This window comes from Octopus sinensis, linkage group LG2 (genome assembly GCF_006345805.1).
Source record: "Octopus sinensis linkage group LG2, ASM634580v1, whole genome shotgun sequence".
Lineage (NCBI taxonomy): Eukaryota > Metazoa > Mollusca > Cephalopoda > Octopoda > Octopodidae > Octopus > Octopus sinensis.
In genome coordinates, this window is record NC_042998.1 from 188,041,660 (window position 1) to 188,055,513 (window position 13,854).

The 13,854-nt window shown below is 35.9% G+C and overlaps 1 protein-coding gene across 8 annotated transcripts in view; it reads left to right on the top strand.

Annotated features, from left to right (window-relative positions):
- The window catches only part of LOC115222941 (phospholipid-transporting ATPase ID), a 227,749-nt gene extending 214,613 nt beyond the window's left edge, over positions 1-13,136 (top strand). For 7 of the 8 annotated variants that reach the window (XM_036500572.1, XM_036500571.1, XM_029793354.2 and 4 more), the window contains 7 exons: positions 312-490; positions 1,806-2,056; positions 3,332-3,515; positions 6,507-6,730; positions 9,958-10,041; positions 11,500-11,745; positions 12,365-13,135. In XM_036500572.1, the coding sequence (XP_036356465.1) occupies positions 312-490; positions 1,806-2,056; positions 3,332-3,515; positions 6,507-6,730; positions 9,958-10,041; positions 11,500-11,745; positions 12,365-12,913 (1,717 nt within the window). In that variant the 3' untranslated portion in view covers positions 12,914-13,135. Of the gene's footprint in view, positions 1-311; positions 491-1,805; positions 2,057-3,331; positions 3,516-6,506; positions 6,731-9,957; positions 10,042-11,499; positions 11,746-12,364 lie in introns of all 8 variants that reach the window. The other variant, XM_036500574.1, reaches the window with a different exon arrangement.
- The last annotated feature ends 718 nt before the right edge of the window (positions 13,137-13,854 follow it).

The following is a 13,854-nucleotide window of genomic DNA, read 5'->3' on the forward strand; positions in this document are numbered from 1 at the left end:
CAGCATTTCTAACAGTGAGAGTGTCCAGGGATTGTCTACCTTGATTGCAGAGTATATATCTCAAGAGATTTTGTCCATAGATCATCATTTTTGTACTCCTGCCTATGTCTTTTCACTTCAATATGCACCAGCAAAAAATATATACATATATGCATATATTATATGTATGCACTCACATGTGCATGCATGAGTTTCTATCAAATTTCTTTCATAAAATATCTGGTTGATGCCAAAATAATTACTATTCCTGTAGTCAGTAACATTTTCCTACACCTTTCTAATCTTGTTGATTGTTTCTCTGTTCTCGGTAGTATTTCACTGGAGAATCGTGATGATAAGTTGAATAACTTATTTGAAGAAATAGAGAAAAATCTCACTCTACTTGGTGCTACAGCCATTGAAGACAAACTCCAGGATGGTGTTCCAGAAACAATAGCCAATTTGGCATTAGCAGGGATCAAAATCTGGGTACTAACTGGAGACAAACAAGGTAAATTCCACAATTCTTTAAGTTTTGAAATGGTTGGAAGTGTAATTGTAATCATCAACATCATCATCATCTAATGTCCACTTTGGTACAGTCCTCTGGCTTGCTCATTCATCATTTTCTACTATCTCCACTTGTACTCAAATGAGATAGTTGCCTCCATAGTATGAATTTATGTTATTGGACATCCCTTATGTTAGTTTCATCAGCAACACTCTTCTGTGCTAGCTTAGGGCATTTTGGAAGAGGGTATTTATTTTGGAGACGAGCTGACAGAAACGTTAGCACACCGGGCGAAATGTGTAGCTGTATTTCGTCTGCCTTTATGTTCTGAGTTCAAATTCCGCCGAGGTTGACTTTGTCTTTCATCCTTACATGGTGGATAAATTAAGTACCAGTTACGCACTGTTGTCGATGTAATCGACTTAATCCGTTTGTCTGTCCTTGTTTGTCCCCTCTGTGTTTAACCCCTTGTGGGTAGTAAATAAATAGGTATTTATCTTGGAGTTTTCTTTCTCCTAGATTGATTGCTTTCACCCCAACTAAGGAGATCGATCTATACTTACAAAAGCCTATTTAACCCATAGATAGGACCTAAACAGGTACTACCATTCCAGGTTAGAGCAGACCTTGAAGTAATGGTAGTTAAGGGGTGACTCCATGCTTTGCTCAACTCTAGAACTCCTGAACTTGCAGTTTTATCAGGATGAAACTGTTGCAGTTTAATGTCATACCCAGGCTTGCTGGTTCTTGTCTAACATATGTCAGCATGGAAAACAGACATTAAATGGTGATGATATCTTTATTATTCTCTTGTGTCTGGGAAGAGTCATTTTCTTTTTGTGCCTTATAATGTAACACTCAGCAGTAAAATTTCCACTTATTTCTTATTTTTATTTATATTTTCCTCAAATTTTCGTTGTGTCTTGCAACCTTTTCAATAGTCTTGACTCTGTCTGTGATTGTAAATAAAGGACAGAGTCAAGACTATTGAAAACATTGCAAGACGCAATGAAAATTTTAGGAAAATAAAAATAAAATAAGTGGAAATTTTATCGGTGAGTGTGTTACATTATAAGGCACAAAAAGAAAATGACTCTCCCCAGACACAACAGAATATGCTTCAACACATGAACTCATATAAAGAATCTTGCAAACCAAATCCAAAAACGAAATGTTATTCTTATTAAACCATTATTATAGAATCTCACTGTTAATGTCAATTGCAATATTCATTCTACTTCTTAGTTTTACTATTGAAACTATCTTTTTTGTAATAATACTGTTTCTTTTTTTTTTTTTCCCTCTGACATTCCAGAGACTGCAATTAATATCGGTTATTCCTGTAAGTTACTCACGGATGAAATGGAAGAAATATTCATTGTTGATGGAGAAGAATATGACGAGGTCCAAGATCAGCTGAAGAAATCTCTCCAGCACATAAATAACTACTGTCATGGCAGTAGCTGTTTTGGAAATGGTAATATGTATGAGGACGTTGATGGTGCTACCTTTGGAAAAGAAATTGAACCTAACCAATATGCTCTGGTTATTAATGGTCACAGTTTGGTAAGTACTATTTAAGATTTCTTCTTCTTCTTCATCATTACTGTTTAATGTCTGTTTTCCATGCTGGCATAGGTTTGATGGTTTGACATGCAACTGGCCAGCCATGGAGCTGTCCCATACTCCAATTGTCCATTGTTGCATGGTTTCGATGGCTGGATGTCCTTCCTAATACCAACCACTTTACAGAGCGTGCTGGGTGCTTTTTATGTGCCACCAGCTTGGGTGCACTTTTGCAGTACTAACACAAGTGCATTTTATGTGGCACCAGCACCTGTAAAGGACAAACCTGTATCTATGGATAACAGTAATTTTGCTTAGCTTGATGCATCTTCTCAAGTACAGCAAATTGCCACAACTCCCATTCCCTTGCCATTACATCACATTAGAGTACATTTGTACATTACTGCATGTGCTTTATATGCGCTTTTGACAAGTATAGGTTGGACGGTTTGACATGTAACTTTTGACAAGCACAGGTTGGACGGTTTGACATGCAATTGGCCAGCCATGGAGCTGTCCATACTCCAATTGTCCATTGTTGCATGGTTTTGATGGCTGAATGTCCTTCCTAATACCAACCATTACATTACATTACAGTACATTTAGACATTTGTACATTACTGCATGTGCTTTATATGCGCTTTTGATAAGTTGTGGTGCACCAGAGCACTGTATACAATAATTTCATTATTATTATTATTATTATTATTATTATTTCCTCAGTGAGGCCCAATGTCCAAAGATCCTTTCTCACCACTTTGTCCCACATCTTCCTGGGTCAACCCCTTCCACAGGTTCCCTCCACAATTAGAACTTAGTTAGTTAGTTAGTTAATTTTTTGGCTCAAAAAGCAAGGCCATGTAGGGGGACATGGAGTTATGTACAGGGTGGTGTTCATGTAAAGAGTTCAGGCCACTTGAGGTCAAGGGAGACTTTGAACCGAGCGGTCGTTGGCATCTTCACCATCTCGTCTGGCAGCTTATTCCACGGATCCGCAATCCGGACGGAGAAAGCCCCTCTCCTTGGCACTTCTTTACACAGCTGTCCACATCCATACACATCACATGATCACCACATTGAGTGTGCTAATTCTAAGGGTGTGTGGAAGGTGTGGGTTGGTGGGGGGACACAGGAATGGGGATCATCATTATAATTTGTATTTTAGATTAACATACTAAAAAATTTTTAACGATAATGATAATATTTGCTTCAATGGAAGACCTGTTATAAGAAAAAAAAAATTATTTCTTTTAATTATTTAATATTTTGTCTTAGATTCATGCTCTTGAGAAAAGTATGGAATCGTTGCTTTTGGAAGTTGGCTGTCTCTGCAAGGCTGTGATTTGCTGTCGTGTAACACCACTTCAGAAAGCTCGTGTAGTTGATTTGGTGAAACGCAACAAAAAGTCTGTTACTCTTGCAATTGGAGATGGTGCTAATGATGTCAGCATGATTAAAAGTAAGTTATAACTTATGTATCCTCAATTTGTTACATCTCAGTTTACAATGGCTCTCAAAAATCTTTTTATCATTTCTAAATATTTAAATGTATGTTGAATATATATTTCTGCTTGAGATCATTTTATAATTTTACTCCTTTCAATAATTGGACTGCGGTCATGCTGGGGTACCACTTTGAAGGGTATAGTCATACTCTAGTATCCAGTCCCGCAGTTCTATTTCTTTAAGTTTGGTACTTACTCAATTGGTCTCTTTTGTTGAACCGTTAAGTTACAGGGACTTAAATATACTGACACTGGTTGTCAAATGGTGATGGTGGAGACAAGCACAAAGACCACACCCACACACACACACACACACGACAGGCTTCCACACAGTTTCTCCTCTACCAAATTCACTCAGAAGGCATTGGTCAGCTTGAGGCTATAGTAAAAGACACCCTATGTATCCTGCAGCAGGACTGAACCTGAAATGACATGGTTGCAAAGCCAGCTTCTTAACCACACAATCATGCCTTATACCTAAAAAGAAAATTACTTGCCAGAATCGGGATTAAAATGTTTTTGTAATTTTGTGTATTTTCATTAATTTTGTAGTTTTGGAAGTGGTTATTGAACTAGGTCATATATGCACCGCTGGCGCCGCCGCCGACTATCCATGTTCCATGCTGACATGGGTTGGTTCATTTGACAAGGATCTGATGAGTCCAAGGATGGCATCGATGTCTTGCAAACAACTTGCACATGCAAGTGCTACCAGTCAAAAACTCCGTATATATCGGAAGCCAGCAAGTGTATGGGGTCATCAGGAGAGAATGCACGCCACTTTGGGGCCTACTTCTTGACGACATCAATGCGCGCATGCCCCCCTCACTGATATGAGGCCCCACTTACTAGATCAGCTGGTTATCAAATAAAGCTCTATTGTCTGCTTTGGCATAGTTTCTATGGCTGAATGCGCTTTCTAATCTCAATCACTTTACAGTGTTTACTTGGTGCTTTTTTTCATGCCAGCAGCACTATTGAGGTCACTATCTAGTTTGCAAGTTTTACTAACCTGAGGTGTGGTTGCTGTGTCCTTATGTTAACAAGAGGCTAAGATATGAAGGAAGAGGTTGTGGTAGACCAGTTTTTGTTGTAGAGGAGCTACATAGCTATTCACATTTAGGGGAGAGAGAGAGAGAGAGAGAATTGATGGTATCTTCCAGGAGATAGTTAGTAGTGATGAGACGTCCAGGTGACACCTCAAGTAGTAGTAGTGGATGAGGATTTGCAAGAGTGTATGAGTGAAGTGGGAGAGAGGGAAGGTAGGTAGGTAACATCTGTCATCATCAGCATCATCATCATTGTTTAACATCCGCTTTCCATGCTAGCATGGGTTGAATGATTTTGACTGAAGACTGGCGAACTAGATGGCTGCACCAGGCTCCAAGTGTAGTGGGTGCTTTTACGTGCCACTAGGAACGACTACACCCAAATGGTGTTTTTTTTTTTTACGTGCCACCTGCACACCGGCACAAGTGCCAGTAAGGTGATGCTGGTAACGATCATGCTTGAATGGTGCTTTTTATGTATCATGGGCACGGACACCAGTTAGCTGCTCTGGCAACGATTATGCTTGGATGGTGCTCTTAGTGCTCCACTAGCACGGATGCCAGTCATCGAATTTGATTTCGATTTCACTTGCCTCAACAGGTCTTCGCAAGCAGTGTCCAATGAAGGGAAGGTATGCATAAGTGGGCTGGTTACATCCCTGGCATAGGCCACAAGGTTATGGTCTCATGTGGCTTGCCGGGTCTTCTCAAGCACAGCATATTTATCTGTAAAGATTGGAAATTGTTGAAATGAGGAGTGCACAAATGAGAGGAAGCTAGAAGGTGCTAGTAGCAGGGTAGTAATAACGAGAAAAGAGAACAATGTGTTTGGCTAGATTGCAGAAGCAGAATAGAGAGATAGACAAATGTAATGCACGAGAAGAGATAATTTGGTGGTCCAAGGAGAGGATGGCCACTGTAACATGTGGGTGTGGGGAATAATATCAGTAACTGAAGAAGGGCTGACAAGTGGGATGGATCTGGCTAGCAGGAGAGAAAAGTGATATCAGAAGTGTGGAAGAGCTGCAATGAGGGAGGTGGGGATCAATGTGAGGAGTTGATTGACTGGGGTACTTATATATATATATATATATATATATATATATGCATAAATGCTCTAATATCTACACAGCCTTGGTTTTTTCATCTTATTACGCAAAAAATTCTTATATACACACACTGACATAGAACCAACGTTGAACCCCTTATTCGCAAAATTACCGAATCTGGAACTTAACTATGGTCTATCTATAGCACTTATTCAGCATTACCTGACACCTTTGGGTCTCAATGACACCATTATCTCTTATATATATATATATATATATATATATATATAAATAAATATAAATGAAATGAGAAAAAAGGAAAGTTTGCGCTTCATTTCTCTCTCTTATTCTCTCTCTCTACACACACATGCATAATATATACCCACTCAGTGCTTTGTGAAGTCAGTTTTGCTGTGATGGGTGGGTTTCCATGGAAACCTCATTTCACCAGATAGCCTGGTCCTCTGTCATTTTCCCCGCGAGTTCTAAGGTCAGCTTTCAATCACTTCAAGCCATGTCTTCCTGGGTCTTCCTCATCCACATTTAAATTTTATTAATATTGATAATTCATGTTTAATATAGAGGGCATTTAAATTTTATGCATTTTTATCTGTGGGAATGGTGTTTGTCATTGGATGAGGTTGTATTGATATTTGACATTTGGTGCTGAAATTCAGTAAACCACATTATTTTCATTATAATTGGCATCATTTAATATCTGCTTTTCAGTGCAATCAGACATTAACTGGTATGTAGTACTAATTTTCACATGTCACTGCATATGGTTCTAATCCTTAACATATCATGTCCGTCTAAAAGTTAACTTATAAAATGTCTATTTTTCTAGTGGCCCATATTGGTGTCGGAATCAGTGGACAGGAGGGAATGCAGGCTGTTCTTGCAAGCGACTATGCCTTATCACAGTTTCGATATTTAGAACGCCTACTTCTTGTTCATGGCAGATGGTCTTACTTACGCATGTGCAAATTCTTGAAATATTTTTTCTATAAGAATTTTGCCTTCACATTGTGCCACTTCTGGTATGCATTTTTTTGTGGATTTTCAGCTCAGGTAAGTTGTTTTGAATATATATTATAAAATATTGTTTTATAATCATCTAACATTTTGTGATATTTATAATCTTTGACATTACTTCCACAGTTTTGCTATAGGAGCCCTATTTTCCTCTTCAGTTTTCTGTCACATGCTCCCTCCTAGCACTGACCTGTATCCTCTCTTGGCAATATTCAGAGTTTGCAAGTTATTCGCTTATATCTGTATTGCATATTTCATGTAGTTATGTGTTAGGTTCATGGTTCTCTTTGCTTTTTCACTCATTCATCATCATCATTTAACATCCATGTTTTGTACTGCCATGGGTTGGATGGTTTGACAGGGTCTGATGGGCCCAAAGACTGCATTATGTGCTAGTGTTTGTTTAGCATGGTTCTGCTGTTGGATGCCTTTGCTAACATCAACCACTTTACAGCATGTATCTGGTGCTTTTGAGCCACCAGTATTAGCAACATTGTCATGCAGCTTGCAAGACTACAAATCTCAAATGTAGATAGGGGACTTCATGCTAGGAAAATAAGGAGTAGAGAGGGGTTAGGTATGAGAAAAAGGACCAGAGCAGAATGGCTGTCCTGCTGTGGAGGGGTAACATGACCACTCACATTTTAGAAAAGAGAGTGTGGAGCAGCAAAATTCTTTTTGTGTAGCGTTTCGAAGTTGCAAGGAAGAAGATAGGATATCTTTGTGGGCTATGTATACTTATCACCATTTACTACTAAATGATGGGAAAATAATGGTATTTGGGCCACATTATTTTCATTATTATCAGCATCATTTAATATCTGTTGATTTGATGAAATGCAACAAAAAGTCTGTTACTCCTGCAAATGGAGATGGTGCTAATGACGTCTGCCTGATTAAAAGTAAGTTAGTGCAATTGTAGTTTAACTGCTACACAGTACAAATTTTTATATGTCACTGCATACAGTCCTAATCCTTAACATATCATGTCCATCTAAAAGCTGACATAAACAAATAATTATGTTTTAGTGAATCATTTGAGTCATTTGTTGATTTCATTTCATGTGCAATTCCTTTGCATATTAAATACAAAGACTTGGATCTTTGTTTATTTACCAGAGATCCCATTGCAAATTTAATGTAACCATTGTTTCTTCTATATACATAGAATATTGAGCTTCCCTCTACTTTTATTAATAGTGAGCAAGATCTCTTCATAGGTTTCCTGTCATCATTAGTATCTCTGCCTTGTGACCTTTAGGTCTTTGACAAGTTGACTTTCTTTACTGAATTTGCTGTTAATTTTAACATTATTTATATTTGATTTAGTGACTGTCACAAATTCCCATTAACTTTCTTAGTGCCACCTGACTACAAAATATTTGATTTGTCCAAGACTTTCTTTTAGGCCAAAAGACAATGTACAGTTGTCTATTATTAATAAAAATTTGAAGTTTTTGTACTGGAAAAATTATATTTGTGGTTTTCTTGTCTCAGAGCAGGCTGTAAATGTTCAAGTCTTCATTTGGTGAAGAATGTACCATTAAACATAGACAAATGATTGGTTACCTCTAGATAAAAGTTAGACTGTCAAAGACTGCAGACAAACTGGGAAAGAAAAATCTGTGGAAACTGAAATATCCAAATATCCTTCTACTCTACATAACTACTAAGAATACTGACACCTATAACATGAGGGAGAAGGGGGTGGGGTTAGGCTGAATTTTTTTATCAGGCTAAGTAGATGTAAAAGCTAAGGGGCAGATTGGGAAGAAATGGAAGAAGCAGTGGAGGCAAGAAACAAGATCACATTCTTAGAAGAGAAACAAGATATCAGATACCTTTTGCAAGGAGAGAATCTGAAAGATGTTTGCTAATGTTGTGAGCCAACATTGTGTTTCTTAATATGATCATTGAATTCACTGGTTTTGATGTCTTTTGAAATAGCTTGCATGATGATCAGTGACTTGGTTCTCTTTTTGCTTGTTCTTTACTTTTAAGTGTGGGTCATAAACAGAGCTCATGGATTCTGTCACCTGGCATAATTCAAATTAAGTTCTACAATTTTCAGAAGGAAGTTTGTGTGTTTTTAGTTTTTTAGGAGAGTAAATATTGTTTTAGTTTCTTTGTCTTCTCTTACGGATGAATACTCACTTTCCTTTGGTTTTAACAACTGTGACCTCATTTTTTTACCACTTCTAACACAGTTGTTGGAATGTCCATACATTCTTTAGAGGATTATTAGAGTGTATGAGATGTTAAAATTCCAAGAAAAGTGTGTGAAAGTGTGACTCTGGTTTTGTACCAAAATTAGAGCAGAGATAATTGTGATCTCTAAGTGACCTGATCTTTCTTTCTTGGTCTTTTAACATTTTGTAATAGGGGATTTCTTTACTGTACTATATAGATATAGGACATTTTGTACATTTCTATATTCATATTTTTTTTTATATAATTATAACTCTGAAATCTTTTATTGTGTATTTTATTTGTGGTATTCTTCTTTTTTTACCTATATTCCTTTATATATATATATATATATATATATATATATATATATGTATATCTGTCTGTCATGAGAATTATTATCATTATTTTCATTATTATAATAATTGGTCTGAGTTCAAATTCCATCAAGATCCACTTTGTCTTTCATCCTTTTGGGGGTCAATGAAATAAGTATCAGTTGATCAGCGGGGGTCAATGTAATTGACCTGCTCACTCCCCCGAAATTGCTGGACTTGTGCCAAAATTTGTAACCATTAATATTATTATTATTGGTAGTAGTGGCTAACTGGTAGAATTGTTAGAGCATTGGTATTAATGACTTGCAGTATTTCTTTCGGCTCTATATGAGTTCAAATGCTGCTGAGGATAGTCTTGCCTTTTTTTCCCTTTAGGCTTAATGAAATAAAGTACCAGTTAAGTACTGACACTTTTCCCTAAAAAAATTGCTGACCTTATTCCTAAATTATAATTTACAGTAGTTGTAGTACTACTAGTACAAATATTTGCTGATCATTGGTGATCAAAAGTAGAAATTGGAAAACAAGTAACAAAAATATGAATTGCATTTATATAAATAGTATTTAGATAATAAACTTGCATATAACTGAAACTCCATATTCTAAAATGCTTTATTATTATTATTATTATTATTATTATTATTATTATCATTATCATTATTATCATCATTGTTATTATTATTATTGTTGTTATTATTGTTGTTATTATTATTATTATTATTATTATTATTATTTCAGACACTCTATGATCCATATTTTATTTCGCTCTACAATGTCTTTTATACTTCCCTACCAGTACTTGCAATGGCTATGTTTGATCAGGTAAAAACCCATTAAAAAAATTTATTTTATTATTAAGGTCTAACTAAATACTTTATATTTCATTTGCTACTTATATAACATTTTTAAATTTCAATTTCCATTCTGCTTAACATTGCCTTTTTCATATTTACAGGGGTTTGAGTAATAAAATAAGGGGTTAAATTAAAAGTCAGCAAATTAAGTAATAGTAATTAAAATAAATGATTTATTGTTGCTGTTTTTGTATAATTATAAATAAAATACTTAGAACACAGGACTAAATATCTTGTGCTGTTTATTCACACTGCTTGTGTTCTGAGTTAACATCCTGCCAGAGTGAACTTTAACCTTTATCGTTTATGTTTTCAGAATTGATAAAGTACCTGTCCAGGATGGTGAACTCAATTCTTGTGGAACAGTGTGTCTTGTCATACTTGTTTTGGCTCTTTGTATTCTGAGTTCAAATCCTGCTGTGACCCACTTAGGTGGTAGACTTAATCCATCCACTTGTTTAGCACTCAGTCACATTTGTCTTTATGCCTTGAGCAGAGTCTTCTCTGTTGCAAGCATTTGAGCCAGGTCTCTAGTTTGAAGATATCTTTTTCCCCTCTGGTAGGAACCAGTCTTCTGTGTACAGTTATGGACTTTGTCCTTTCTCTTGACTAAGTAATAAAAAAAAATGTATCATTTAAATCTGCCTAGAATAAGATTCCTGTCAATTGTGACTTACTCTGTTGTACTATACTGTAGTATATCATATTTATTTGCAACTAATCTACTTCCTGTGGTCATGCTAAGTCTGAACTCAGTGTGAAAGGCATTGTATTGCCACACAGTATCTTTATAAACAGAATTGTTGCTGAAACTGGGATAAACTCTTGAAGGAATTGGTGGCGAGCTGGCAGAATCATTAGCATACTGGGCGAAATGCTTAGCGGTGTTTCGTCTGCCACTTCGTTCTGAGTTCAAATTCCGCTGAGGTTGACTTTGCCTTTCATCCTTTCGGGGTCGATTAAATAAGTACCAGTTATGCACTGGGGTCGATATAATCAACTTAATCCGTTTGTCTGTCCTTGTTTGTCCTCTCTGTGTTTAGCCCCTTGTGGGTAGTAAAGAAATAGGAATTGGACTATTGGTAGAATTTGCTGATATGTTTTGGTCATAGCAGAGTCTTTTTTGGTACTCCTGTTAAATAAATCATCCTTGATGATTTATTTAACAGTATCATTAATTTCAAGTAAAATAATTGTAACTTTTGATATAAACTGATAATTGAAACAGTTGGTTAATCGAACAATTAAATGCCTAGTCTAACTTAGTATCAAGTCTGCTGCATTGTATGTTGCAGTATATCAAATTTAAGGATGCATTCGGTTTAGTACTATCTAATATAATTGCGTATAACTTATTTTTACTTTTGTTTTTCTTTCATCTTGCATATATCTGTATATAATATAAAAAATATTTTAAATATTGCAGGATGTCGATGAATACTATTCCATCAAATATCCTAAATTGTACACACCTGGTCATAAAAACCTCCTGTTTAATAAGAAGCTATTTTTATGGAGTGTGGCAGAAGGGATTGTGTCATCATTAATTCTGTTCTTCATCCCTTATGGAGCATTTGGTTCCAGTGTTAATTCTCAGGGGCATGATACAAGTGATCATCAGTCACTTGGTGTTGTTGTAGCAAGTACTTTGGTGGTGGCCGTTAATCTGAGGGTAGGTATTTTACTGAACATTTTCAAGTCTACAGTAAGATGTTGTGTGCTATTTTGTTTTTATTTTCTTTATTCTTAGATCTAATATTTGAAGTGTAAATTGTATTGTCTGCTTAGATAAGTTAGCAAACCATTTTTCTTATCTGAAATTGGATAAAAAAAAGGAAGATTGTGAATGGATAGACATATTTACAAAGTCAAAAAACAGCACAGCTCCCATGACTTCAGGAAACATTTTTTCACGCTGAGAGTTGCTGAAGCAAGGAACAAACTGCCGGCATCAGTTGTTAGTTGTCGGAGCACTGCATCCTTCAAAACTTCCATGCTTCCTGAGATTCACCAACACTACACCTGATTTTCTCCCCTCCATACTCACGCAAGCATGTATCTGACTCATGCATTGTTCACTTTCCAGACATTTGTACATTACTGCATATACTCTGACAAGTTGTGGTGCACCTGAGCACTGTATACATTATTATTATAATGATTTCTTTAATAGTAATAGTAGTAGTAATATTATTATAATGATTTCTTTAATAGTAGTAGTAGTAATAATAATAATAATAATAATAACTGATGAGCACTGTTATTGATAAAGAATATCTCTCTCATTTCAGTGTGCCATTGACACATCATATTGGACAGCTTTCAACCATATTTTTATCTGGGGTAGTATCATCTTTTTCTTCTGCTTCACCTTTGCTTTCTATTCTGACCTCTTCGAGTACACCTACCAAGGAGTAGCAGTGTCTGTTTTCTCAACAACTCAATATATATTCTGTTTGATTTTGACCTGTGGTATCCTTTTAGTCCCAATTCTGGCTTATCGATTTTATACATTGGACACTAACCCTACACTCTCTGATCGGGTTCGCCTGAAGCAGCGTATGACAAAAACGAAATCGCGATCCCAAAACTTCAATGTTGGACGCCAGTCTACAATCCGTCGCAGTCAACGATCAATGCGATCAGGATATGCATTTGCCCACCAAGAAGGTTTTGGCCAACTCATCACCAGTGGCTTAAATATGCGCAGCCGTGTTCAAAGTGAAGCAGGAATTTCAGATAAGTCCTCGATTAAATTAAAGGGAATCACTCGACTATCAAGCACAACAGGAGAACCAATACATACCAATTCAGGCAGTTTCAATGCAATCAGGGCATAAAAACACTATTCACTGGGATGATCTGATGTAATTCCGTATTATGTAGATGGAGAAACTGTACACCTGTTTGATCCTTCTGCATGTATGTATGTATAAGAATTGTGTGTGTGTTTTTATGTGTGTATGTATGTATGTGTGTGTGTACACATACTCAATCATATATCAATAGACAGTATGTTTTATGAGTGTAAAATCATGATTTCACACTCATAAAACATATATATATATATATATATATATGCTTATGTATGTGTGTGTATGTATGTATGTAAAGATAGATACAAATATGTGTGTTTTTATGGATATCTATGTATATGCTTATATACATAAATATTTGTATATGTATGCATGATGTGTATGCATGCATTCATAGATACAAACATGTCTATATAAGCTTATATGTGTACACACACACACTTACAGAAAAATGTACACACAAAATTCACCTCACATTAAAATATACATGCATCAGTGCTAACATTTCTCCATTTTCAAACAGAACAAAGAATCTTTGGCATGGTATCACATAATCATTTTTGAAATATATTATGGGTTGATGTGAATGAAAATAGCCCTTTATGGAAACAGAAGTCAATGAACAAAGGTGCTACTTAAAAATTTGCATCAGCTTACAAATTTACTGCACAACATACAAAAATACCATCACCCACATTTCTTTCTCTTTTTTTCTTTTTTTAAACCAATTTCATCTTCCATTTTCATAAATATGAAGATAAATCATTGACTGGATTTCTAATTCTATTTATCAACTCCTGCTCCGTGCAGAAGCAAGAACGTATTCTTTTGTAAGTTTGATGCAATTTAGGGAAATCTTTATAATGGTTCATTTTCAATTGTAAGCAGTTTGAATGCATTTTTTCTTGCAGTTTTCTGCTTGTATCGATCAGCTAGATGCTATAGTATGCATTAATATTTGTATC